The sequence below is a fragment of the Xylaria bambusicola genome (genome assembly GCF_022495145.1).
Source record: "Xylaria bambusicola strain CBS 139988 unplaced genomic scaffold F5B22scaffold_32, whole genome shotgun sequence".
NCBI classification, from domain to species: Eukaryota; Fungi; Ascomycota; class Sordariomycetes; order Xylariales; family Xylariaceae; genus Xylaria; species Xylaria bambusicola.
Genome location: NW_025953585.1, coordinates 387,845 through 415,645, shown reverse-complemented (window position 1 = coordinate 415,645; position 27,801 = coordinate 387,845). Strand labels below are relative to the sequence as shown.

Genomic DNA, 27,801 nt, shown 5'->3' with positions numbered 1-27,801 from the left:
TGACTCCTTTCAATTACGGACTCCGCTCTCTTCCGACCCCGAGGGACGCCAGTCACTTTAGGACCCGAGTACCAGCCAGTGCAGATCGTAAGACCCGAGTATATGCACTATGTTCAGTTTATACGTCAGATGTATCTAATTGACTAAGACCGTACCTCTAAGAGTCAATTTGCGAGATGGCATTGTATGACCGTTTTGGATGAAACGCTATATCTTCCCGATACCTCAGAACGAACAGTCAAAGTGTTGGATTCGTTGGATCGTCATTATCCTCATATATGACTGGTTAATCGTATGCAGGTCGCTTGTTCTACTTCAACATGGAGACAAGTTTACCCAGTGATATTCTAATTTTCGGCGGACAAGGGTCGAAACTGCACCTATCTGACCGAGGGACAGTTGAGACGTTACGATGCCACCTCAGGGCAGCACGGCCGCTCTGGGATCTATTTTTACAACAATGCTTGGATCAATTTTACTCTGAATGTGGTAGCTTGATTGAAGAGGCAAGATCGATTTTACGCGTTAATCCTAACAATTTCTATGAAGATGCGGAAGCTCTACTTTTTCCTTCGGAGGAAATCCTGTCACACCCTGTGGCTGAGACTATATCGCTATACCTACGTCAAATTCTTGAATTAGTCGTCTTTGCAGCGCAGAGCGACGTCCCGGCTCCAGTCGCCGAAGTGGCTGGTGTATGCACTGGGCTTCTGCCAGCTATCTTAGCTGCATCAACTGTATCATACCAATCTAGGGAGTTCCTCGACTTGTCGCTTCAAGGCTTTCGACTAGCTTTCTGGATCGGCCTCAGGTCAGCAGCTGCCTGTTCCCATGTCCTTGACCACCAGCCGCAGGATTCTTCTGCGTGGACACACAGCGTATTTGGCTGGTCAACGGCCGAGCTTGAAGCAGCGTTGACCGAATTTTACACAGAACAACCGGTATTCTTAAATCTACGAGAAAATGTGTAACTATAGCTAATGGGTATTTAGGAAGTGAATCGCTGCATTCAAATTTCAGCTATTTTCGAGGATGAAGTTCATTCATTAAGTGGCCCTCCCCATGTCCTCGCAGACTTCAAAAACTCGCACATCCCTCCTTCTATCCGACATCGTACTGCACATGTTCATGGGTTCTACCATGGGGGATTACGAATGGAATCCGTTGTCGCGGAGCTCTTGGTCGACGTGGAGCAGCGACATATTAACTTTCCCTCCTGGGATACTCTCAGGTCCCCACTGAGGTCTTCCACTACGGGGGCTCTCTTAACAAAGAGCAGCAGTTCACTGTCTCTTCTTGAAACATTTCTTAGAAACGTCTTTGTTGAAGTTTGTGACTGGAAGACTAGCAGCACGAGTCTCTTTCATGACACCGCCACGCGTCTTTCACGCGAGCCTGAAGCCACGTTCCGGGTCCTGTGCTTCGGTCCAGGCACAAAATCACTAGTTCGGAGTGCTCCGCAGCATGCTAGACTAAGTATCATCGACAAGCCAATAATATCTACCGATGATAAGATGGACGATATGATAGCTATAGTCGGTATATCCTTGAACTATCCGGACGCAAATGACCAAGATCAGCTTTGGAATATGCTTAAGAATGCGCGGTGTACTGCTTCCAACGTAAGTTATGATGCCTCACTCGCTTTCGCCATATACGACTAAGCTAACTCAACGCTATTTCAGATTCCATCATCGCGCTTTGATGCTCCGGAAAAGTTGGGTGATAGACTTGGGAACTTTCTTGATGATCCATTTCAATTCGATCCTGGATTCTTCAATATCTCACCCCGTGAGGCGAGATCCATGGATCCGCAGCAGCGACTTCTACTTCACGCTGCATTTGAAGCTCTAGAGGACTCCGGATATTCGCCTGACTCTACCCCGACTTTCCAAAGGGAATCTTTCGGTGTATTTGCCGGCATTGCCACCGGTGACTATGTTGACAATTTGCGACATAATATCGACGTACATTACAGCACAGGCACTTTAAGGTCCTTTCTTAGCGGCCGAATCTCCTATGCTTTCGGCTTCCTGGGTCCATCTATGGTTGTCGACACAGCGTGTTCTTCATCACTTGTTGCCTTATACCAAGCATGCCAAGCCCTTCGGTTGGGTGAATGTACCGCAGCACTGGCAGGCGGCGTGAACACCATCTCAAGCCCTGATGTGAGTACTTTCATCCTAGCGGAGTAGATGTTACAGATAACTGACACCAATTATTAAGATGTACACTGGTCTTGCGCGCGCGCACTTTCTTAGCCCAAATGGACAGTGTAAACCATTTGATGCGTCAGCTGATGGATATTGCCGCGCCGAGGGTTGTGGTATGGTGGTTTTGAAGAAACTATCAAGCGCTATTGAGGAAAATGACCGCATCTATGGTATTATTCGTGGTATAGGTGTTAATCAGTGCGGCATGGCGAAATCCATTACTCACCCGGATTACACCGCGCAAGCGGCCTTATTCAAGAAGATTTTGACCTCAAGTCGCACGGCTCCGGACACTATCAGTGTAGTTGAAGCTCACGGAACGGGGACTCAAGCTGGTGATTACGCCGAAGTATCAAGTCTGAGCAGTACCTTCGGGCCTCGATCTCAAGCGTCTCCTTTATACTTGAGCTCGATTAAAGGTAACATTGGCCATGCAGAAGCTGCATCCGGGCTTGCAGGCCTTGCAAAGTTACTTGTGATGCTGCAACGAGGTCAAATCCCTCCTCAAGCCTCATTCAAAACCCTCAATCCTCGTTTCGCCGATCGCATGCATAACATGGTGGTTCCCACAGAACTTACAGAATGGAAGCGAGGTGCATATCAATCCCCGCGAAGGGCCATGTTGAACAATTTTGGTGCTGCAGGGTCAAATGCAGCGCTTATACTTGAGGAGTATGTGCCTAAAATAAGGGTCAGCCCAAAGAACAAGATACCAACTTTAGACCGAGGTTACCACATTTTGAATCTTTCGGCCAAAAGTGAACAAGCTATGCATCTTCTCAAACGGCAATTCATTACCTACATCGAGACTCATCCCGAGTCAAGTATCCTAGATCTCTGTTATACTACAAACGCTCGGAGACAACCTCATACTGGTTTTCGTTTGTCGGTAAATGGCTCACAACCTCATCAACTTCTCGATTCCCTACACCAGTCCACGATTACTCAGCTCAATTCCTCAAAGAGAGGTACCCGAAAAACCATTTTCGTGTTTTCTGGCCAAGGACACGCGCACAAAGGTATGGGTGCGGAGCTGCTTTCCACTGTGCCGAGCTTCCGTGTTATAGCGGATCAATGCGATGGGATTCTGTCCGCACACGGGTTTCCCCTTGTTAGTCCATTCCTATCAAACTCTAACGACTTGGGCTTGAACAACGGTTCTGTAAGCGAGGTGGTTGTCACGCAATGCGCATTGTTTGTTCTGGAGCTCGCACTTTCCAAAATGTGGATGCAATGGGGCATGATGCCAGATATCGTCGTAGGACACAGGTAAGCATCTGCATCCAGGTATATCCCTAACAGACACTTACAAGTATCCTACAGTATTGGTGAATACGCTGCAATGGTGGTTGCCGGTATTCTAGACGTGAAAGATGCATTGTTGCTCACTGCCAACCGTGCCCAGCTTATCGGTACAAAGTGCGTGTCGGACACGTCCGGCATGGTGACATGCAAGAGTACGGTTGGTGAGATTGAAACGTTACTGAATTGCGATGATCGAAGATTTTCCGGACTTAGTATTGCGTGCATGAACTCTTCGACAGATATCGTGGTAGCTGGTCCGATAGACTCCTTAATGCGTTTCGTCAATTATTGCAAGGACAGTGGAATCAAAGCCAAACGGCTCGCAGTTCCTTACGGATTTCACTCCTCATCCATGGATCCCATACTGGACGACTTGAAAGTCTATACCTCAGCTACAAGAATCAATACATCGAAGGTCACGTTCGGATCCAGTCTTTACGGGAAGCTGCTCGAAGTTGATGAAAGACTAGATCCTGAATATTTTGTTAAACACACGCGCAAGTCTGTCGACTTCCACCGTGTTGTTGATGACATTCAGAGTTCATCTCCCAATACTGAATTATGTTTCATAGAAATTGGTCCATATCCGACAAGTGAGTCATACTATTTACAACTCTATCAAAAGCGAGACTTAACTGACAATTTTTACAGCTGAATCGATGATACAGAAGACTATAAATAAGGCTTCTTATACATTCTTACCTTCCCTCAAATCTACACAGAGCCCATGGGAGACGCTATCACGTAGCCTGGGCTCTCTATTCCTGCAAGATTACCCCATCAATTGGAGAGAAGTGTATGATGGCTCGAGAGCCAAATTCCTCCCTACCCTGCCAGAGTATCCACTCAACACTTCACGATACTATATTCCGTTTCGACAACCGTCTACTCAAAATACGGAACAGGAATACAAATCCGCAAAGCCGTCATTTGAATTCCTCGGCTCCGCCACGCCAGGCCATTCTGGTCCCCAGACCAGCTTTCAGACAAATGTAACACCTCTCGCGCCATATATCAAGGCACATTCAGTTGCAGGTGTGCCTCTTTGCCCAGCATCGGTGCTAATGGAAGTCGCACTCGAAGCTTTCAGCATATGTCAAGGAAATTCAAAGACCGATTTTCATTTACTCGAAAATATCGTCTTTGAGAAGCCGCTAGTCTATGCTGATCACATTGCAAGCGAGCTCGGTATCCAAACCGACGTCATGAGCGATGATGGGAAACAAACCAATTTCACAGTATCCTCTAGAGATCAGCACCTGTGCGCCGGTTCTATCAATCGAAAGTCCCCCAATGATGTCATTGATGAATTCACTCGAAAATCAGCATTTGTCGAACGACAACGCCGTGCTCTTAGCGCAGACTTGAAAGGGAGTGGTGACTCATTTACCCGTAAGACAATCTACGGGGTCATATTTCCTCGAGTGGTAGAATACAGCGAGCCATTCCTCACGCTCAAGCAACTCTCTGTGAGCGAATCACAACTTGAAGGTTGCGGTAAATTCCAGCTAGATGGCCAGTCATTGAGAAACAATTTTGTCTGCAATCCGGTCTTCGTAGACACCCTGCTTCATGCCCCCGGCTTCATGGCTAATGTCTATGTCCCGGCAGACATTGCTTGCATCTGTGTAGGCATAGAGAAGGCTTATCTGCCTGCTACACAAGATCTGAAAGACACTGATTTGAACATATATTGCAGTCTGACGGATCTGGGTCACTCAGTCATTGCCGACACCTATGTAACTGACACCGAGGACAAAGTCATCGCATTCATCGAAGGATCCTGCTTTAAAAAGATCCCACTCAAATCTTTCAGCCACCATCTTTCTCGCTCACTTAATACTGCCCCAGTCTCCAAGACGTCCCCTATTCGCAAACGTGCCCCTCCTCGGAGTGCATCAATGCCTAATATTGAACAAGTAATTCAGTCAACCGTTCAGGAATGCTGCGACGTGGTGCTGGATCCTATGAGCGATATCACCCTCGTTGAAGCGGGGATTGACAGTCTCATGTTCATTGAGTTAACACAGTCCATTCGGAGTCGACTTCCGCAGCTAAATGTCGATCAAGCTAGTCTCGAGCGTTGCTCTACGCTCAAGGAGCTTACTGAGATGGTATCACCGGTATCTGAGCAGCGTTCTACCCCCACCAGATGGGGATCAGACTCAGAGTACAGAAGTCTTGTGAGCCCCCGCAATGTTCCTAATCGCGCTGTTCCAATTCCTGATGCTATGGAAGCGCTTTCCCCAATAAGGACAGCCTTTACTGAGGTTTGCGGGATACCTATTGGTGTTGAAACTCCAACTCAAGAATTAGCGACATTGGGATTCGATTCACTTCTATCAATCGAATTTAGTGATGAGCTGAAGAACAGATTTGGCGTCAGCATTGATGACATTCAGCATGAGATCCCACAACTCACGCTTGACCAATTAGAAGAGATATGTGCCGACCGTATGTGCTCGCCAGATGATCTCTCAGAATCCTCCGAGTCGCAAGCTTCATCAGCTTCACGATCTAGAAGCTCAACGCCCAGAACTGCGACCGTATCCCCCGCAAGATCTCACGACTTGCAAAGAACAATACAGAGGCAAAATATCGGCCCCGAGAAGTGCAATATGTTCCTATTTCATGACGGGAGTGGCCATTGTAGCATGTATTCGCGTATGGCTGACATGAATCGGAACATAACTGGAGTCTGCAGCCCGGACTCACTTCTTGACATCACACGCCTTGAGGATCTTGCTCGGTTCTATCTAAATGGGACAGATATATGCTCGAGCAAGGAGGTTATTCTTGGTGGTAAGCTTCTTAAATGAACCCGATCACATCTTTTTGTTCTCTAACGCTACTTTAATCCTATAGGCTGGTCGTTTGGCGGTGTGCTGGCCTTCGAAGTTGCACGCATATTACGATCGCATAACCTTGGCCCTGCGGTGAAAGGTTTGATACTCATTGATTCGCCACCACCAATTGATCATGAAGCGCTTCCGCAGGAGATCGTTTCATACGTTCTTAGCAAGTACACCGGCACCGGAAAGACATACACTTCTGAACCGTCGAAGAAGGCGTTAGACGCTGTCAAGAAGCGATTCCGCTACCACGCTACAATGTTACAGAACTACCACCCGGAACCACTCCATGACAGTATTCCATGCGTGATGCTGAAATGTTCTCGCTCCATGGACACGAAAGCGCTGTGCGATGTGACATACCCGTGGATCAGCGACGATGACTTCAGAGCGAAGTCAGTGACGCAATGGGAGCAGCTTGTAGGGAGAAGTATCCCGGTCCTGGATATTGACTGCAATCACTTTGAGGTATTCGATCCGAAATACGTAAGTTGCAGCCTTGGCCAATGTTATCCGAATGTCAGCTAATCATCTACTCAGATCGGTGATGTTTCCAAGCAATTTGGGCTTGCATGCGAAATGCTGGGCTTATAATGGAATGAAATGAGGTTCATTCACGGCTTATACTTTCACATTGCATATTAGACAGGTTTGGTTTTATCGGCATGATGTAGCAGCTCAACGCATATATATGAATCATTTAGAAGCAAGTCAAATAGTCGAATAGTCAATTAGTGACGTTTCATCATTTGATTTAGGAGTCCCTAGTACTTGTGTTATAGTCTAAAAGGCCTCAAGTAGCTTAAGCAGGTCCCTCGCCGTCAAAGAACTCCTCGTCCAGCAAGGTCCAAAGAACCTTCTGCCCAGCCCACTGCTCCTCAACTGTAGGCCGAATGAGCTCAGGCGGCAGAACAAATCCGTACTTACCAATATCCCTCAGCTCAATAGTATACGAAAATTCAGCCCGACCGATGCTGTAGACATGGTCTGGGGCAGCTCCAGTTGTCGGATACAGCGTTGCGCCTGAGGGCCCAAAGGTGAAAACAGTGAGATCGCGAGAGCTATCACGGATAGCGTCACTAACAATCTGCGCGGCCTTGGTCCATTTGCCGAGTTCGGGTGCGTATAGCGTCTCCTTGTACCCGAACGGCGACAGAATGTACTGTCCGTAGCTGTGCCAGTCGATGTACAGCTTTATGCCGGCGCCATCGCGCAGCTGGCGCACGAGCTTGTCCAGCCCCTGGTTCTCAGGCGAGTCTGAGGGCCGTTCGCCTTTGTACGTCTGCGAGCAGGGGTTCGTCGACGCGCCTTGCGGATTCGCGTCCCAGGCGAACTCCCAGTTGCGGTTGATGTCTCGCCCATAGCAATCCGAGCCATTCGGCCCAGGCTGGCGATTCTTGCGCCATAAACGCTGTGTAGTTTGCGTGTATACAAAGCCTTAGTAAAGCATTAGCTTAGTTCTGAACATGCCGGAGCTAGGATCACACACCGTCTGGATTCACGATTGGAACGATGTAGAAATCATACTTATCGAGCACTGTGCGAGTATCTTTGTCCCCAGCGCTGTAGCCAGTGACGAGTTTGTAGGTCAAATACTCAGTTACCTAATAACTATGAGCATGAATCAACTAGGCTCACACTTCAACATTCTCGCTTACTGCAGTACTAATCCACTCGCGAGCGTGGACGGTCCCATGATACAATATAGCTGGTTTGCCGGGTCCACCTGAACCCCAGAGGTGTATCCCGAATAGGCTCCTGTTCTCGTACGAATAGCCCGAGGAGATAATTTCCGAGTTGTCCGGCAAGATCTCATTCAGAGTTTGGAAATACTTGACATGATCCTGATAGTCGTGATACGAGTCGAACCATGACGAATTGTTAGCTTGTCTCCTCCCAAGAGAGCTACGGGATGACTCGGCGGTGATCGAAGCTCCTAGGTCTGAGTGCATGACATCGAATTCGAGACCCAGTTCCTCAAATGCAAGGAGTTGATCGGGCGCCACGACGACATCGATGTGGCTATTGATATCATAATTCCATTGCTCGGATATGATCCCGGAGAGCTTCTCTTGTACTGCAGCAGGATGGCTATCAGTCTTAACACGGAAGACCTCGAAGCCTGCGTAAGGCGATGACAGCTGGATCGTAGGTATTGCGGAGGCGCATGCAGCGACAGTAGCCAAGACTAGTTCCAAATTGATGCCCCTCATTATGTTGATAAAACTGCCCTGCGGCTCAATAGTATTGAGGTGGGATGTCGGCTCACCGAATCAAAGTAAGGTGAGGGTCGTAGTAGATATATGAATAACCTTTATACTACTACATTTCCAGCGGCCAAGAAGCATCACCTTCGGAAGTCAACCCCGCGATGTTGGAGACGGGACAATGGTAACATCTAGCACCATATTGTCGCAATGGCCGCTAATCTCTGGGCGGCGTACTGAGAATGAATGAATGCGATGATATCCTCTATCACTATAGATTTGGCAGGTTTAGATGTCATGGAAACCACCTAGTTTGACAGTCTTAGTCACGATCTCAAAAGGCTAAGATCTGACTTCAGACACAATGCCATGCCATGCTAAATCCCGTGCAGAGATGGGAACAGGCTGCTTCGTTTCCCGCAAAAATCCTCAGAAATCGCCAATGGGTCTCTCTAGGATTGGCCTGCTTCTGGTATGGCAGTACGTAGTATATCGTCTTAGGCAGGTGGTATCGGACGTGGGCCAAGAGATATTTTGAGAAATAATGCTGGTTTCCACATGAATAAGGGCGCATTTTGAATGGCGGATGGGGCAAGACTTTGAAGCCCCGGCGTGCCGCCCAAAGCCAAATACCGGTATCTGAGATCAGTCTGCAAGAGGAAAAATGGAAGTTATACTGTACTGTTTATGCTGCCGGCGTCTCTTGAAGTTACTCGGCGTTCGATACTATACAGTACCTTTCAAAAGTTAGTGAGCGGCCCCTGTGGCTGGACCCCGCGTTTGATTAAATGAGTTTAGGGACGTCTTTTACGGTACTAGCCGACTGCTTGCATCGGATAAGTTAGTCGCTGTGCGAGTAGGATTGCCAGTGTCTGTTATGTCGCACGGGAGGATTCGACGAAGGAATCGCGTCGCGTTTTGCTTGGGCGTTTCGTTTCATTTTAGGTAACTTTGGATTAGCGTATTCGGCCCTCAAGTTACATTCGCGCGCAGTAGCTGAATCCTGAGTGCATCAAGTTATCGTACCAGGAAATAAAAGCTCACAGCCCCTTCGTGTGATCGGATCAGATTTAGAATGATGGAATCCTGGTCTCCCCCCTTTTCCTCTGTACTTCGTTAAACAAGCTAGAGAAGAAAAAAAATAGACAATTCTTTCACTTGTGATAAGTTGCGGTTTTCGGCTTTTCGGTTCTTCGGTTCTGTACGCAGTGTATCACAAGACGGTATCAATAACAGCATCAGCCGTATAGACACAAATGGCCTCAATGGGGACGAGGTTTCAGCAAGAGCAGCCAGATCTCGAAGTTGTTCCCCCGGAAACTGGGCTATACCCTTTACCGACGCCTCCCCTTGCCGCAGCGACACGCGAATCCTCGCCGAAAGAGCAGCCGGGTGGTATAGGTTTAGACGGCACTCAACCGACTTTACCTCAAATTGAAAGCCAAACTGCCAAAGGTTCGAAGAGAACAATATTAGGTCTCTCTGTACCAGTGTTCTGGGCCGTGGTCGTGGTGCTTGTGATCCTCCTTGCTGGGGCAATTGGCGGTGGCGTGGGCGGCGGGCTTAGCGCACAGCGGAAATCCGTATCGGATCCAAAAGCTTCAAGGTTAATAAGAGCATCTCGTTCTCCCATTCACGTAGATGAGCTAACATTTGTGTAAAAGCGGCAACAACAGTGATTCCGGCGACGGCAATTCTAACAACGGCAATTCTGGCGACGACAATTCTAGCGACAGCGATAGTACAACATCATCGGCCGTCCCCACCGCCACGCCATCACCAACATCATCCTCGCCGACGGATTCACTGGTTCCCACAGACGGCTGTCCAGGGGTCAACAACCAAGTGTATACACCCTTCTCGGCGGACGGGAAGCCCATACCAATACGGGCCGGTCAGGCACCGCAGAAATTTCAGGAGCAATGCTGGACGAACTGGGCAAACACTGATTCAACGCACGACATCCTGCGGACATACACCCCGACACTAGAGAATTGCCTTTCGGTGTGTGCGGAATACAATAAAGCGTATGCGACGAACCTCAGGAATAATGTAGGCGTGGGAGGTGGCTTTTGCGTTGCTATCACAATTGTGAAAGAACACGCAGGGTTCTGCTACTTGAAGAATGGCACAGGTACTAACGATACGATGGGAAGCCCTAACTCATACTCTAGCGCTCTTTTGTTGACAAGTACGGAGTAGCAGGCCGCAGCTTTCATTCAATTATGAAGACATTGCGGTCTCTTTACTAGCGCTCCGCCAACTAGGTATCATGGGTGCCTTTATTTATAAAGCGCTCCCCGCAGACTAGCAAAGGTTAGTGGTTTAATGCCGGTTATAGATCGGCGTGAGCCATTACGACAGCTATAGGGCTTGATTCGTGCACAGGCAGGGAGTGCAGAAGTGGTTCTAGAGTCAGTATCAGTGTAGGTATGGTTTGACGGTAAAAGTGTGTCGCGATTCAGTCTGAGGAGATATTTGAGAATGAGCATAAATAGTGAGTTATTGCTGAAAGTGGAAGAGCCATACCTTCATCGCAACTAACGCGCGTCAGGTTCCGCAGGTCAGAGCAACCTGCTAGGTTAATGTCTATTCAATAGAGGTCATCTATACAATACAGAGAGAACAAATAATAGGCAAAGCATCACAACATGAACAATTAACCGCCGGCTCAGGCTCGAAGTGCTCGTGATCGTGTTAACGTGATGGGACGCAAGCTCTAGATTGCGATGATTTTGGCCTCAGCCCGAGACAATCATCTTGAGTTACAGTGTACCGCATTCAGTAACGAAAACCGAGAGGTATATATCTATGCGAAAAGGAAAGTGGATTGAGATTAGGTAAGATGAGAGCTTTGGCTGCGCGGGCCAGCTCTCACCATGGTTTAAGAGTCCAGCCCAGGCTCCCTCCACCAACGCGAGCGATCCAGTATCACGCGCGGTCCCGCGTCCCCAAGCCTTTCAATCCACCTTGCCGAAATGTTTCCATGGACTTTCAGGGTACGGAGCTTCTTCAACCTTTTGATCATATCGCAGAACTCATCTTCCTTCTTCACATTCGCGCGCCCCTCCCAGTTAGATTCTGGGGTGGACCGAGGGGCCCAGTCTACGACCAAGACCTGAAGATGGGGAGCGCGTCTCACTATGTCTTCGAAGACGTATAGCCACCCATTCCAGTTAGGATGTTCCATCGATACCAAAACCCATAGCTTTTGCAGGCGCTCAAAGCGAAGTGTCCCATGGACTGCGAAACCGATCCGCCGTTCCACTCTCCCGCGCATCTCGACTCGCATCGCTGCCTCTCCGTGAACGGCTGGACTCAGTTCCTGGTAGGCACGTTTGCATGTGCACATCAACGCGGGAAGATCCCGCGCAAACAAGGCGGTATCATCGAAGAACAACTGCTTTGGACGTAGCGTGTCCACGAAGTCGCTGTGGTGGTAGGCGAGATAAAAATCATAGATGCGATCCCGAATCTCGCTAGGCAGTGCGAACAGAGGTGAGTCAGGCTGCATGATGGGAAAAGGGAAAATGATTAGATCACTCTTTGGCGCAGACTTGCAAACTGAGGCACTATTAGACCTAGATTAGTGCAGAGCTCTTTGGAAGTGCGTCCCGTTGCCTCTGGTCTTTTCAAATTCCTCCACCCCAAGATGATATATAGGTAAGTATATTCAATTACTAATATAACATTCCAGCTTGGACTCTAATGACTTATGTTGAAGCATAGTAGCAAAAGTGAGGCGAACAAAGTACTGGTGCCTAGAGTGGCGGATGACGGTTAACATACCTAATTCTACTACTAATAAAATCCCTGTCAGCGGCGGAAATAAGGCATCGTGCACTGTTCATACCCAACACAGTCTTCTCGGCGAACCCTACGAACTTCGCCGGCGTCAAGGGCCGTATGGAAATGCAGATAGTCCAGATAATACGCTCTCTCAAATTTCACTCGACCGCTTACTGCACAGTAATATGATTATACACGCTTCTCAAATCTCTTCCCGCGCAAAATAGCCGGTAACACCGCAACAGCCCGACCATCCTCCGCGACATCGAAGTAGAAGGTTCCCAAAGCCTGGCCACCGTATGTGAGGCCGTTATTAGTTGTCCACTCCGCATTCGTAGCAAACATCTCGGAAAATAGGCCGGTGTATGTGCCGGGGGTTGTGACAGCCGTAGCGACGAAACCGCGGCGCTTTGTCTTAGGGTCCACCGTCGACGGCGCGAGAACAAGTTGGTTACTGCCGAGCACGGACTGGAGGAGTCTAAGCAAGTCGTGACCATCGTTGACGAGGGACGTGATCGTCAGCCCAAACCCGGCACCAGCCGTCTCGTTGTACGCAAGCGTGAGCGTAGACGTGTTGCTGCCCATGCTGCTGCTGTATGTGCCCTCGAACTTACGCTTTGTCTCCGCGGCGGCCTGGTCGCGTAACGCTGGCAGGATAGTCTCGCTGATAATGTCCGCGAGCAGACGTGCCGCGGCGCTGCGCTCTGCCGCTGTCGCGATGCCGCTAGTTACGATCACTGAGAATCCAAAATCGTAGTCGGGCACCACGACGAGGTAACTGGCGTAGTTGCCCGCATCGCCTAGTTTTGTGTACAGATCGGTGACGTGGCTTGTCACCTTATCCGTATACCGATAGATCTCCCAGCCCATGCCGAGCGCGAAGTCGAGACTTCCGGTGAATGCCGTCGGCTTCATCCATTTGCGTGTCTTATCAGCTGCGAGAAGTGTTGAGTTTAGCATACTGATGCCGAGCTTGGCGATATCGTTGGTTGTGGAGAATATCCCGCCCGAGGAGCTCGTAATTCCGCCCTCAAAAGCGAATGCTTCGGGATCGCCGGCGACGACATACCCTAAGTATGGAGGCTCCGTGGGAGACAGAGATGAGGTACTAGTCATATCCAACAGACCAAATATGGCCTTTTGAAACCACTCTTCGTTAGTAGGAAGTCCAGTCAACTTCGAAATCACTCTACCGAGCAGGATGAAGTTCGTATTCGCGTAACCTGGTGTTTGAAAAACTGGAAATGTTGGGGCTTGGATGCTTTCGATGTAATCTACCGCAGAACAGTACTGGTCCACGCAAGGCACCTTGAGACCTGTGCTGTTTAGCGTGAGAGGCGGCAAGCCAAGAGTCGTCGGATCTATCGAGTCCGTAAGAAATACAGTGGCAAATTCGCCAGCATCGAACGGCCTCGCGTTAGCCGGGACACCGGAAATCTGCGAGGCGAGCGAGAACGGGGTAATCGTATTCCATTGAATGTGATGAACCGGGTCATCCTTTGGCAACGAAGTAATTTCGGGGAATATTTCCGTCAACGGCTTATTCCAGTCATCGGGATCAAGCAAAAGCAAGCCGGCGTACACTGAAACGGCCTTGGTCATGCTCGCTACTCGGTATATGCTGTCCCCGTCGACTTTCTTCACGCCCAGCGAGGAGTTTCTGATGTCGGGACCAGTGTGATGGTATTGGAGAAAACTAGCAGCTTCTGCGTCATGCACCGAGAACAGTCCAAGAGAGAAAGTGATGTTGTCAAGGCCAGATAGCGCTTCATTACGTTTTGTGCCCGCAAGATGGCCATCGAGCATCGACCTGATTTCTTCCCACTTTGACTGCACATGGCTTGTATCGCTGGTGAGATCAACAGGGGGCACATTGAGTGGCCCGAGAAATCTGGCAATAACCGTAGGTAAACATAAGGAGGCGATGGCGATACTAATTGGACGAATTGGACGATGCATCATTGTAATGACAGCTACAATAGCTGCGATGGTATTGAGAGCATCTGGTAGTGTCGAGGTCTTGGGCGGAAAAACACGTCTTATATAGCTCCTATTTTGGCGGAGATGCTGAGATAGTTCCAATTACACGAGGCTACCATAAGGGAATTCCTGTTATTACGATCCTCTTAAGATCTCTAACTAGAGAGATACGCCCATGAATACGGCTAGGCATCATTTCAGAGCTAGGTACCGGCAGATGAGAGTCTCATAACCTTGCCTGAGCCGCCATTGTAGCGCTGATCGCTGCCCGTCACAGTCTGACGCATGTTAGTCATCTCACTTAGACTGCCGCTAGACAGGCATCTGTTTATCTAGAAGCTGCAGATACGGCGTATTCCTCCAGAGCAAAAAGCTTGACATCAGCCTCAGCCACGCATGGTTTCTCGATTGAGCATTATGCTGGCCAAGCTTTTATAGGACTGCTTAGTGCAATCGACCAGTTACTCACGCATTACGTGCCAAGCGTATGCCCCATTCTAGGCGCCCTAGCCAGATTTAGGTAGATAGCTTAACACTTCAACTTGCACCTTCAACCTTCATAACACCACGCGCTTCGCGATATCTATTAAAACTAGGTTATTTCCAGCTTCATCTGTTAATTCTGCATCGATTGCATGGTTTTGAAGCCAAACTGCCAAGTTGTTGATTTTTGACACCATGCCTTTGGCACCACCTTCCGATGGCTAATTTCCCACCTTCGCAGGCACACGCACTTCGCGAGGGCTTCGCAATTGCGAAGTAGAACGCCGCCAATAAGATCGATGGCCAATATACACGGTATATGTTAAAGTGCACTGCTGCTACCGCTGATCATAAGTCTACCGACGTAATGCGTGAGTGACCGGGTAGTAATGCAATGAGAATAGAGTCTAGACATGAACCCCTTCTTTCAGCACCAGTTGAAGTCCTAACCTCCCAATCAGACTAAGTTCTGCTCATGTATGAGCGACTTCACATGCGTCCTATTCTAGGTGCCATGTCTACTAAAACCATCTCCCAGATAGAAATGGTCGAAATGCCATGGTAGGGAGCGCTTCATCGCGCAAATCAGTCGATATTTCCTTCATACAATACTAGTCGCTTACAACTGTATCTCGACGAGCTATGGTTTAAGCCAAGCATCAAGTGACCGAAAGCACAAATTCCGAACTTTGAACATGAACTTTATTTGGCTGTCAACACGGGTCAGTGATGGAAATAGTGTCGTTCATAATCAACATCATGATTCAACCTCAACAACCTTCCCCGCGGTCTGGCGGAAGAAACCCGCAAAGGCCGTCTTCGTTGCGACAGAGCCCCCAAACATATTTCTTCTTCCTTCCGGACAGAGCGTGTGAGTCGCGAACTCTCATCGGCTATAATACTTGGAATTTGTCAGGTAGAAAGGGTCCCAGAGTGAGTAGAAGGCCAGTCACAGTCAAGTAGGTAGGCAGAAGGGGTAATATGGGAGTCAATAATCATTGAATCCTGAACCCTCCAACCCTCGAAGGCGGGTCCAACACCCCTTTATATAGCCAGTAGGTCTAATATAGTCACGCCTAGGGTCTATGTGACTATGTCACCTGACAGAATTGATAGGAATAAGTTGTATGTAGGCTGCGATAAGAGATCCGTAATGATAGACATCACTGGAAGGAATTCCGCTCAGCTGTATATGAGTCAGTAGCAACAACCATATGCACAGCTCCTCATCATTCCGCTCATAGCTACTTCGGTAATTGCAAAGCTGGTTCCTTTTTTCTCTCAAAAAGAAATATCCAGCTGGCATGTGTTCGTACACGACCCATTACCGGGACCTGAAATGGGAAAATATGTGTTCTCACCGCACTTCAAGGAGTACATATCTAGGACCTTCAATGGACAAGATTGTGGACGAGCTTCTCTGTCAGAGAACGTCTCTGACCAGTTCTCTTTTTCTTATTTACTTAAATGATAGTACATGACGCTAAGGAGCGTGTGTTTGTGTATGCAACACAATTTTGAATTCGTCGATAAATATCGTTAAACTCCAGGAACGCGTGGACTACTCTTTTAAGTCTCATTAGCTAATATTTTTTTTCTGATGTGGCAGACCGTGGCTCATGAGTAATGGCAAGTCTCAGTGTGACTCCGCCTGAAAATAAATGTAACTCCACCAAAATATACACTGCTGAATGAAAATAAATGTCTGCTTAGACTGCGTGGTGAGTGACCTCTACTTTGGTCGTCTTATAGATACCATTATTGTCCATGTGACTGGCCTTTTGGTCGCGACCTGTGTGTAGGATGAATTCTTGGCTTCCATCATCATCGAATCGGTTATCCTTTAGATTGTCAAGGCGTATCGCGGGCGACATTTTGCTCCTGGAGCGCGACTGACTATCAGAGTAGCCATTTTTGCTTCTAGCTGACGAGTCGCCTCGGCCAGTGATATACTTGAGCAAGGGTCTCAAGGCCGCAAGCGATGCGGCGAATATGGCCAATGCAATTTCGAGATGTGACCTATACCAATAGGTTAGATTAGAGATATAAAGACGCCGCTAAATTGGGATGATACGGAACAGGAGTTAGGCAATATCCGATTCAACTTACCAGATAATCGAATCCAAGAGCCTTAAAGGCAGACCAGGATCGGTCGAGCCTAGTGAGCCAAGATCGACGACGTACTTGAGGCGTACGAGTGTGGCAATGCTGCTTCTGTTCTATTGGTGAGTATAATGCTTTAAAAAGTGATTTGCAGCAGCTTACGTGAACGAGAACCCTAGAAGGAAAATGACAGAGAGCTTAACTCGGAGTGTAAGCTTTACATTCCAGAGCATCACAATCGGTAAAGTCTGTGTACCCAAGTGTTAGTGGCCAAGTAACCATTCGCCACTGAGACGGTGTAGCTTACTGCGTAGAGCCAGTTGCTTGCAATATCGGAAGCTGAAAAGGCGTAGGCAATGTCCGTAATAACATGCGGTGCAACGCACTCGCCTTTGCCAATACCCCAATTGAGAGTTACAGGCCGGCATTGAAGAGCGAGGGCAAGGAAAGTCGCGACTGAGAAGATGGTGACGACGATAATCGACCCAATGAGAACCAAGCGAATAGGACTCCTTTTCTCGGTACCGGAGATACGCAGTAACACCAAGGCAACGCTGACTTTGCACAGATATGCTGCTACTACGTACACGAGCTGGAATGCAAACATAGACTAACGGTGTTCTGTCAGCGAATGTGCTCGAGTCTACATAGACCCAAGGTTGATAACTAACCTGTGCCGCCTTGATCAGATCGTACCAAGGTTGTGGGTTCTTCGCACCAAATCCATAAATCATTGCCGATAGTAGAGTCGCGCACATCCCGCTATACCCAGCCTATGCGAAGTTAACGTTGTGTAACTATAGTATGCCAGCATCAAGTATGCATGGATGTGCTCGAGGGAGTGTAGATCTCACCAGACTAGCTAACATGGCCCAATCATCGTAACTGAATGATTTGTTGATGACAACGCGCACGAAAACACGTAGACCCACGCCGATGTAGTTGAGGACTAGAAAGACGATGACCAAGATGGTCAATGTAGTCTGTGTACCAGGCTCGGGTGTCCAAAGCATCTTGATCAAAAACAAAGGTTCGAGCCAGGTGCGTTTCCCTCCAACCTTCAACAATCACAACTTCGACGAGTATAAGAACAGCAAAATGAACGACGAGAACAGTGAAGTTGAAAGAGTTCGTAGGTTGGCTAGAATGTGACTGTTTATGTGGTTCTAGATGTTGGAGATGTACCCCATCCGACGCTGCATTATTGACCTGGGGGATATAATCTGATACTCACCCCTGGGCCGTCCCATCCCTTTTAGCTGTTCCTTTGAGCGATCTTAAAATTTTGAGCTCTTCCAGACCCTGCTCGTATAGTGCCCTGTACACTATATACATTATTCAGGTCGTGGCAAGGTACATTGTCGAGCCTCATAGAGTAAGTAGGTACGAGTCTCGGCTACTTCGGGTGGTTGTCCTAGTCTGGGAATAGGGCCGACCAGTTTAGTCAGTACACTAGGTTCCTGCACGTGTTACTGGGAACCAAAGTTGTAGAATGGTTCGGTGCCAGGGTAGAGCAGAGTAGAGGCAGGGGTGTCACCGACATGCATCAATGTACTTACATGGGTTATCGTTCGGTGTTGAAATACTAAGTAGGTTATGAGTGGTATACGGTATAGGTAGTATATTTATTGCCTTAAGGAACAGTATAGGTACAGTGGTGCAGGAGGGTACCTCCGTTTATATAGACCGATGTGTGTGGATCGTCGTACCCAGCCATCGGCTTTTACATGCCTGAGACATAATTCTAACATTCAGGGTAGGCATTTATGCTGTTGGTTACTTAATCTTGCGAAGTACGGATTACTCTTATCTCTCACAACGCGAGTAGAAAGGGGGTTGAAGAGTGCAAAAGACCCAAGCCTCGCTTGATATCTTTTACAAATCTCCATTGTGTTGTGTTGTGTATTGTGCATCGGCTTGTCACTTGTGTATCGCCATGGCTTCGACACAAGATTCTCTCGCTAGCATTCAACAAACTATGCCGCCCGGCACCACAACTTTCATGGCCCTGGCGGCCTTGGTAGTTCTCTATCTAATATCTTATCCAATCTATGCAATTTACCTCCACCCCCTCAGCAGCTATCCGGGAGGCACCCTGGAGAAGCTGACCAGACTGCCCTACTGGATTGCTTGTCTTAAAGGAAACCAAGTCAAGTTCATGCAGGAGCAACACAGACGATATGGCCCTACGGTTAGATTCGGCCCAAATGACCTTAGCTTCACAGAAGCTCAAGCCTGGAGAGACATCTGCCTTATTCCAAAGGGCAAGAAGGAAAATGGCAAAGAGATCAAATTCCATGGTATATACAGAGTCTTCACCGATTACATGGTATTCTTTTCTAGGGAGGCCTAGTAGATGCTATGACAACTACGTTGGATTGAGATTTCGGCTAACCTGTGATCCGGCACACAGCGCCATCGGCAAACGGTACTCCAAACTTGATCACAGAGCCAAGCCCCGTCCGCCATGCCACTGTTCGACGCGTCTTCTCGCCAGCTTTCTCCGAGAAGGCTCTCAAACAGCAGGAACCCCTTTTCCAGCACTACGCGGACCTCATGGTTGCTAGAGGCCGCAAGAAGGGTACCGTCAATATGGCTGAGCTGCTCAATTGGACAACCTTCGATATTATGGCTGAGTTTGCGTTTGGAGAGTCACTCGGCTTGCTCGAGAAGGAAGCATACTCAGAATGGGTTGCGACAGTCTTCAATACGCTAATTGTACGTTGAAGCAGTGAATATGTTTCAACCAGCTAATCGTGCTGCTAGGTTTTGCCGGCACTTCAAATGATCCAGTTTTATCCACTCTCTAGAAAACTGTTTGCCCTCCTCGAGCCCAAATCTGTCGCGAAAATGCGCCTTGATCATTTTAATCACACAGTTTCCCGGGTCGACAAGCGCCTTAACGAACGATCCCATAAGCCTGATCTATGGAACCTAGTGGAAGAATCTGGGGTTCTTACATCTGGAGAAATTTATACTAATGCGGAGCTTTTCATGACGGCCGGCACGGAAACCACGGGTAAGCCCAAGCACTGTGTGATTGCAGGACATTGCTGACTCCGCCCGGGTAAATAGCATCTCTGCTTACGGGTACCACATATTATCTTCTCAAAAATCCCGACAAATTGAAGATCTTGACAGATGAGATACGTGGGAGGTTCAAGTCCAACAAGGAAATGACCTTCGAAGCCCTAGGTCAATTAGAATATTTGAATGCATGTAAGTGGTTACCATATGCCTCGCTTGAACATTGACACTGGATTAACGTTGCACTATTTAGGTCTTCGCGAAGGACTGCGTGTCTACCCATCTATCCCTTCGGCTATCCCTCGCGAGATTGCTGAAGGAGGTAACGTTGTTATGGGGAAATGGCTCCCAGGAGGAACCCGTGTCTCGGTTCATCAAACTGCTACATACCGCTCACCTAACAACTTCAGGTAAGCTTTGTTAGTTCTGTATCTTCTAGGGTTTTGTTTTTCAGAGTATCTGATCGTCCACTTGCCGATTGGCAAATGCTTACAAATATGAATCTAGAAACCCAGACGAGTTTGTGCCTGAGCGCTGGCTTGGCGACCCAACCTACAAAGACGACATCCGTGAGGCCCACCAGCCGTTTGGAGTTGGAACCAGAAACTGTCTGGGTATGAATAGTAAGTAATTTTTTTTCCCAACTTGGGATCCTCGGAGGATAATGGCTCACTCCCGGAACTCTAGTGGCTTGGCATGAGATGCGCCTCCTGCTCTCAAAGTTGATCTACAATTTTGATATGAAGACTGAAGTAGACGCTAGCTGGCGGGACCAGAATGTCTTTGTCATCTGGGATCGTAAACCGCTACCAGTGGCCTTGGTAGACATCGATGCCCCAGCTTAGTTACAGAGAGTTGTTACTAGCACCATCTCCCCTCGGCCTTGTTGAATCTCTTGGGAAGCTTTTCTTATCTCTAAGCAGGATATAACAATGTGGCCATAGGCTCACTATCTACCCTAATTCTACTATTTGGCAGAAAATACTTCCAAAATATCCGCGTTGTCATACAAATTTACGCCGTTAACCGATTGACTACAAGCATAATAAGAACAAACATAGCCCATAATACTCTCTGATGTGGGACGGAGCTATTCAGATAATTGTACTTGCTATGAGAGTACATGCGAAAACAGCTGATTGGTTACAAAAAGATTGGCCGGTTATCGGCTGCCGCTTCCCAGATGCAGAGATCAGACCATAGCTTTCCGAAGATCGATATACTTTGGTAGCGCGACTCCGCAAATGGCCATATAGATGCTTGTGCTGTATCATCGACAAACTACTTTGTAGGTAATTACACACTATGTATAACAGAGTCTGACATAACTCCTAACTCATCATCGCTCAAGGAGGACATGACAACTACGCTAGACAGGGTTTAATTAAGTAAGTACAGTAGTCTCGATGCTGGGAAAACAGCGATACCATCTTAGGGCTAGCCCAGAACAACGCCTGGTGGTGGTAACGGCTGCAACCGCGTTCCCAATCCTTCGGGGTCTACTCCCGCTGGTGAGGATGATAGGTAAGGTGAGCTGCCAAGAGCCTAGGCGGCTACGTTAAGAAGGTAGTAACATAATACCTCTAGCGTAGGTGCTCGGTAAGGGAAACGATGTTCTGTGATAAGCTTCTCACGATACAAAATATGCTTACTCGTCCGTAAGGTATCACCTGCCGAAAACCTACTCTTGATTCCGATTCGATTGATGGTATCTAGTCTAGAACACCTATACCAGTAATCATATATATAACATGTTACCCGGCCCAATAAGAGCGGCGTCGCCGTAACCTCGTTACCGCTAAAATATGTAGTCAATATGACTAACACATACTTACATAAGTATACTCACACATCATGCCCGAAAATTCATTTTCAACTAAGCGACGAAGACCGTATAAGTGCCACATATATTGCAACTCCAGAGGACCAAGCGAACCTGACTATGGTCTAGCGTATCCGGAGAGAGTGACACTTCAGAAGCCAGGCGTCTTTATCCAAGCTACTGCAAGCAAGAGTTTCGTATCTAGTGTGCCAAAATTTGCCTTGTGACGTCTCGGACACTTTTTTAGTTCCTATGAGAAAGAACAGCATGTATATACTGTGTGCACCCAGGCTAGCATTTGAGGCCCTAAGTACGTACATAAGCCTTAAGGATAAGTGCCCAAGTGGCAGAGGACCAGGATGCTTCGAGCATCTCTTACTTAGGTCAAGTGTGGCGGATACAGTACCTTGCAGTATTATCGAGTACATTAGGGTCTAGGTACGCTCGGACCCATATGGGTTGGTAGCCACCCCAATGTTACGCCAAATTCTGGAGAAGCTTAGCGATGGTGAGCTGACAGGTTCCTGACCTAAGTACCGTAGTCGAATTTCAAACCACGTCTCGTTCCCTGCGGCCTGTGCCAAGTGTGGCACTGGTCATGGCCCGATCGTCTGGTAAGTGACAGGCGTTCGTCTGGTTTTGTGTGAACAGGCCTCAGTTCCCCTTTAGCTTGACTCGGTATAACACCGAGTAAGCTGTCTTCCAACCAGCCTCGTTGTCATGCATACCTACATGACACTACAGTGTAAGCTTTACAAATGTTAGCACACTGCCCTAGGCAAGGATAAGGGCATCCAAAATTTCCCTACGAGTCTAGTCTAGATGCAAGGATCTCCAGAAGCGAAATATTGTACACTACACATATCATAACGTAACATGCGTATCTACACTACGTAGGCCTTCACTACGTAGGTAATATCGGCACTGCCCGTGGATACTTCGTATGGAATCTTGGGCTCTGCGTATCGGTTTAGAATAACCCGGCCGCTAAGTAGTCTAGGTACTAGTATTTGCCGTGCCCCCTCCCCCAAACGATCAGTATGTGTGTTATGCATACACCATGGTTAGCAGCTCGGAAACGCTGATTTTCCGAGAAGCGAGCTAACCATCTGCATCCCACATATACTGCGACGTTCCTCGGGGATTAGCCCATAACTTGATTGTGCCGCACGTCTACTCTACAGTAGATACGATGCCGGGATATCTAATCCTCGTCTGTTACAACTGTGTACAATACTCGTAGTGACAGAAATGTCATTCTCACCCTGGTAAAAATAACTGCAGCGTCCTAGTGCACATAATGGCATCATTACAAGTTTCGACTCGACTGGGCTGCTTGAGTATCTGTAAAATAGTGCCCATAGTGTATGTGTAGGTCAGTCTTCAAGCCCGAAATCGCAACAAGTCTTCCATTACTCTAGCAAAACCCGTACCAAATTAGTCCACTGCACATATTCTATTATAGTTATGGAAGATACACTACGCAGGTGAAAGTTATAAGTATAGATACAGAGGAAGTAATATTTTGTCTACGCAGGTGGCTCGATGCATGTCAGCATTTCAACAACACGCCATTGCAGCTCCCATGCATGAACCTTTTAGCACGTGCGAACCCTTGGCAATCCCATTCCACGGTGCAAATGCAAACAGGTGTTAAATGTTTACTCATATATTTAGAGATAAATATACTTATTATGTGCCTACTATTTTGAAATAACCTACACTCATGTATAGTACAGCGATTCGCTTCAAAGTACAGGCCATTGGTCTACGCAACGGCCTGGTGCAAATGCGATGACGGTGTGAGATGCCACCCCAAATTCTAGTGTACCATGAATACTGTGAGCTATCCAGGGTTGGCCTTGTGATGGCACTGTACTCGGTTAATGCGTTCCGGGGGTCCAATGGTCTGTATGGCCGGCCCGGGTCCGTCTTACCGGACCTACCAGAATGGATATAGGTCCATCATCATGAGACATATCCCTGTTGACAACTGACTGGGTATCTGGATAGAGACTGCAAGGGGATTCCTTCGAAGAGAAAACTCGAAGAAAGAGGATGATTATGTGGGATGAACAGTAGCGTACTGCAGCCAAGGTTGTAAGATAGGATAAGAGGTGAGGTGAGGTCGGCAGTGCACTCGGATGCCGCCAGTCGTTGCGGCCAAGTTTGGCCCACGTCTCCGCAGTCGTCCGCTTGGTGCAGACATCTGTGCAATAGAGCTAGCGGAGCAAAGTATTGTGCTCTCGTCATTTTAGTAGTGCTCCATCTCTCGTGAGTCGTGATGATAAATACTGAAGTAGATCTCGTGAGCTCTCCAAGAAAAGAGGAAGAGGGAAGGGGGTGTCACACCTATGGTAGTTCTCATTGCAACCCAATTTCCCAAAATGATCCTCACACAGCATCTTCCTGCACAGCAGCAAAAGCAGCTTGCTGCAGCCGCTGTCGAACCCAAGCTGCCGGAACCGAGCAGCACGACGACAGACATAGGATGTATCTTAAGACCACTCATTGCCCAATTCGACGCAGACTTGAATTATACCGGAGCTAAATCAGGTGATGATCTCGAGGGTTTGCTTCGGGGGATGCATGAGCAGGCCATTAAGATTGGTATTCCGTATGTGGAGGGGTCGCACTCCTGGTATTCGTTCAACGTCGGAGTATACTACGCCCACGTAGGTTAATGCCTCATCATGCTTGCTTTCCAATGTCTATTGGTTTCGCTGCTGCATTTCGACCCTTTCCTACTCCGCTCTTGTCACTAAACCGTCGCCAGCTATGCTATCCTAGTCACCCTCTAGACGTCAGAATATACACCGGCATTTACACTTGGCTTGCCGTCCTGGTCGACGATGGAGCTTGTAAAGATCCCAAACTATGGCAAGATTTCATGATCCGCTTCCAGACCGGCCTGGAGCAGATCTCACCTCTAGCCCAGGCATGGGCTGACTATCTGCGCTTGAGCTACATGTATTATTCGCCCATAGTGGCAAACTTTATTATTACCTCCTCGCTGAACTTTACCAATGCCAATGCCCTCGAAGGTTCCGAACTTCCCCGAATGTCTCGCACGAAAGGCGGCAAGAACTGGCCGTATTACCTTCGTGATAAGGACGGGGTTTCGGAGGCCTATGTGTGGATGACATTTCCGAAGGCAATGTATCCGGACATCTCCATGTACATGGAGGCGATTCCAGATATGAACAAGTACATCTCATTCACGAATGATATCCTGTCGTCAGTGTCTCCTATACAAGAGTTCCGGTCGGGTATGGACTAACTCGGTCATATCCACAGATTTTACAAGGAAGAAATGGCCGGAGAGAAAGATAATTATATGCATAGCAGGGCCTTCTACTCAGGAAAGGACGTCTATGTCGTCTTTAAAGAAGTGATCCAGGAAGATGTGGCTGCCCATCGCCGCATAGAAGTAGTCCTTCGTGGAAGAGAGCCCTACGCCAAGGCCTGGCACGAACATGCCATGGGGTTTGTAGCCATGCATAAAGCCATGGAACGTTATCGACTTCGAGAGTTGGGTCTCGGGGAGAGATACACGGACGCATTGGGGCGAATGACCAGCACGCGACAAAGGTAGCGAAGAGTGACGGCGTCTGTTTCTTATATCGTCTTGCCCTATGGGCCAAGGACTTGTTTATACATAGGTAGTCCTACACGTTCTGTCTTAATTTCAATCTTAGACCTTTGTTAAGACAGATGTGTGTGTGGGTCCACAGATTCAGGTTGCCTGTCTTCCCCCTTTTTTCCCTTAATTGCTAGTATCTTAGAAGTGTTATCCCTATACGGCCCCATAATATTTACCTTACTGTACACCGAAATAGGGCAATAGGAATTCTGCCATCTAAGTAGAGTAGCCTAGAAATCATATATTCTATCATTCATACTATGGTAGTTGCTTAAGCATACATTAGACGGCTACAAGAAACTTGAGCGGAGTTGTATTCCGCCATTCTTGCAGATGATACTGCTACTATGTATATAGGCTCAGAACATCCCAAAAACCGGTCTTGAGTGGCCATACTTATCTAACCTAGAATAGTAGTGTAAGTATTACATTGACCTCATAATTTACCCTTGAAGTAAGCTCACTAGGACTGCTCTCAGCCACTAACATAATGTACAATGTAATTATGCGACAATTCTCCTGAACCACCTAAGCTGACGTTCTGGGGTCTACTGTACACTAAACATTGCAGCGCTCCCACCACTTGCACCATCACCACTGAACTAAACGAAACAACAAACAGAATGTATCCTAGCTGTTGGTGGCCGATCTTGTCGAAACAATATTCGGATGAAACCTGCCAAGACAAATACTTTGTTCTGGCGTGGATTGAGCTCTCCAGATCGACATGGGTCGTCTGATCATATGTTTGAGGCTAATGCTGTCAGCATACTTAGTGTAGTAGCTGCACACTTCGTTACAAACAAGGCGATGATGGGCAGTATCGTGTACTCAGCCCTCACACCTGTAACTTGAACTTCGCAGGCGAATTTCTCGACAGCAGCCCTGAAGAAATTGCGTCAGGTTATGGGCGATACTCCGTGCGGTTCAGCTTCGGACTGAATTACTGTAGTGTAAGCAAAACCGTGGCTCGCGAAGGTTGGTCAGCAGATGCCTCGGAGTCCCGGAGTTCAAAGCCAGATATACCAATACGCTTGATATAACAAAGACTGATAACAAGCCATGAGATTCAAGCTTCATACAATACTCCGCTACGGTCGCCAAGGATCCTGTGGCCATTCCGGATCCCTTTCTTTTAGCTTTACATAATGCGTGCTCAGATAACCCGATCTGATCCAAGCATGAGACAAACGATACCTATGTCTACCATCAGTCACTTTCTCGGAGAAATCACCATGGTGGGCTCTCATTAACCTTGCCTAGCGTGTATAATTGGAAAGTAAGGTTTAGTAGGGTGTAAGTAGGAATGCAGTGGCCGACCATGACTCTATATGCAACTAGGTCAGCCCTTTACTAACCTCTGAAGATTACCAAGATGTCTCGAATAAGCGAGTGTCAAAGGCCTCAACTTTAGATGCGAAGGCGATATACTAGCGCTGCTAGTAACTAGAGAGAAACAGAGTGTGAACGTTAGAAAGAATCCGAGTAGCTTAACTCCTAGCCTTGTCAATTTCCGCAGAAAGATCTAAGGCTCACTGTACTATACGTTGTGCCACAATCCATAACAGCGTTATTTGCACTTAAATAGCTGTACCATTCTACTCTACAATAGGCATTTATTTGATAGTTAGCACTAGGAAACGCGACGACTGCATGAATCCGTTATAGTTGAACGGAATAGATTGGGAAGAAGCTACGAAAGTGTATTAATGCGGTGCTTGATATAACAAGAGCAGAGAGCTGGGCTATGAACTTGATGCTATTCACAATATAAAGATCAGCTAGGGCTGCATGAGTCCTTGACCAACCATTTCCATCTTGGCTATTGATGGCTTGACTCGGCCCTATATACAACTGGTCTACCAGCTCAGACCGTCTAGGTCTCAAGGGCTTGATTCAAGAAACGAAGTCTATATAACCTCACTTTCCAACATTGCCCAACATTGACTGCATGTCTCTGTAAGATCATGAACAGCCTGCAAAGGTCCTCCGTACGGCCGAAATGCAAGGCGAACTGCATATTCAGCTGGCACAGCGGCTGTGCGTGTAACAATTTCAAAGAGGTGACGGCATGAGACTTCTTCTGCTACATACTTGTTTATGGAGATATGGCTGTACTTTGTTTCCTATCAGTTCGGGACTTGAGGCTAGTCTAGTTACGTTGGCGATGTCATCATTAGGTGTTGCACGCGTACAAACTGTATAAGCTGAATATGCAGTTCTCCTTGCACTCCGGCCGTACGAAAAGCCATTGCAGTCTGTTCATGGTCTCCAAAGACATGCAGGCAATACTGGAAAGTGAGGTTATATAGACTTCGCTTCTTGAATCAAGCCCTTGAGACCTAGACGGTCTGAGCTGGTAGACCAGTTGTATATA

The 27,801-nt window shown here is 47.8% G+C and overlaps 8 protein-coding genes across 8 annotated transcripts; 4 read left to right on the top strand and 4 right to left on the bottom strand.

Annotated features, from left to right (window-relative positions):
- The first annotated feature begins 232 nt into the window (after positions 1-232).
- On the top strand, positions 233-7,264 carry F5B22DRAFT_289950 (uncharacterized protein). Its single transcript, XM_047970398.1, has 8 exons — positions 233-941; positions 993-1,622; positions 1,686-2,168; positions 2,227-3,482; positions 3,537-4,111; positions 4,170-6,320; positions 6,384-6,856; positions 6,911-7,264. The coding sequence occupies exons 1-8, from the start codon at positions 321-323 to the stop codon at positions 6,962-6,964; spliced, it is 6,243 nt and encodes a 2,080-aa protein (XP_047829219.1). The 5' UTR covers positions 233-320; the 3' UTR covers positions 6,965-7,264.
- Positions 7,036-8,757, bottom strand: F5B22DRAFT_289873 (uncharacterized protein). Its single transcript, XM_047970397.1, has 3 exons — positions 8,029-8,757; positions 7,860-7,974; positions 7,036-7,807 (listed from the first exon to the last, which is right to left on the bottom strand). Exons 1-3 carry the CDS (start codon positions 8,581-8,583, stop codon positions 7,173-7,175), a joined length of 1,305 nt encoding a protein of 434 aa, XP_047829218.1. The 5' UTR covers positions 8,584-8,757; the 3' UTR covers positions 7,036-7,172.
- Positions 8,758-9,492: 735 nt separating this feature from the next.
- Positions 9,493-11,072, top strand: F5B22DRAFT_290042 (uncharacterized protein). The gene is made up of 2 exons (XM_047970399.1): positions 9,493-10,183; positions 10,242-11,072. Exons 1-2 carry the CDS (start codon positions 9,834-9,836, stop codon positions 10,777-10,779), a joined length of 888 nt encoding a protein of 295 aa, XP_047829217.1. The 5' UTR covers positions 9,493-9,833; the 3' UTR covers positions 10,780-11,072.
- F5B22DRAFT_289870 (uncharacterized protein) lies at positions 10,819-12,323 on the bottom strand. The gene is made up of 2 exons (XM_047970396.1): positions 11,107-12,323; positions 10,819-11,043 (listed from the first exon to the last, which is right to left on the bottom strand). The coding sequence occupies exon 1, from the start codon at positions 12,089-12,091 to the stop codon at positions 11,462-11,464; it is 630 nt and encodes a 209-aa protein (XP_047829216.1). The 5' UTR covers positions 12,092-12,323; the 3' UTR covers positions 10,819-11,043; positions 11,107-11,461.
- F5B22DRAFT_289869 (beta-lactamase/transpeptidase-like protein) lies at positions 12,324-14,896 on the bottom strand. Its single transcript, XM_047970395.1, has one exon. The coding sequence runs from the start codon at positions 14,326-14,328 to the stop codon at positions 12,556-12,558; it is 1,773 nt and encodes a 590-aa protein (XP_047829215.1). The 5' UTR covers positions 14,329-14,896; the 3' UTR covers positions 12,324-12,555.
- A 2,038-nt stretch (positions 14,897-16,934) lies between these two features.
- F5B22DRAFT_637513 (uncharacterized protein) lies at positions 16,935-17,945 on the bottom strand (the record flags this gene model as incomplete). The annotated part of the gene is made up of 5 exons (XM_047977449.1): positions 16,935-17,043; positions 17,095-17,180; positions 17,240-17,542; positions 17,604-17,705; positions 17,787-17,945. The coding sequence occupies 5 exons, from the start codon at positions 17,943-17,945 to the stop codon at positions 16,935-16,937; spliced, it is 759 nt and encodes a 252-aa protein (XP_047829214.1).
- Positions 17,946-18,649: 704 nt separating this feature from the next.
- Positions 18,650-21,314, top strand: F5B22DRAFT_613786 (cytochrome P450). The gene is made up of 7 exons (XM_047975431.1): positions 18,650-19,232; positions 19,346-19,650; positions 19,699-19,951; positions 20,008-20,151; positions 20,213-20,369; positions 20,467-20,582; positions 20,647-21,314. The coding sequence occupies exons 1-7, from the start codon at positions 18,869-18,871 to the stop codon at positions 20,802-20,804; spliced, it is 1,497 nt and encodes a 498-aa protein (XP_047829213.1). The 5' UTR covers positions 18,650-18,868; the 3' UTR covers positions 20,805-21,314.
- Positions 21,315-24,153: 2,839 nt separating this feature from the next.
- On the top strand, positions 24,154-25,458 carry F5B22DRAFT_657558 (isoprenoid synthase domain-containing protein). The gene is made up of 3 exons (XM_047980055.1): positions 24,154-24,456; positions 24,558-25,018; positions 25,079-25,458. The coding sequence occupies exons 1-3, from the start codon at positions 24,169-24,171 to the stop codon at positions 25,374-25,376; spliced, it is 1,047 nt and encodes a 348-aa protein (XP_047829212.1). The 5' UTR covers positions 24,154-24,168; the 3' UTR covers positions 25,377-25,458.
- Positions 25,459-27,801: the final 2,343 nt, after the last annotated feature.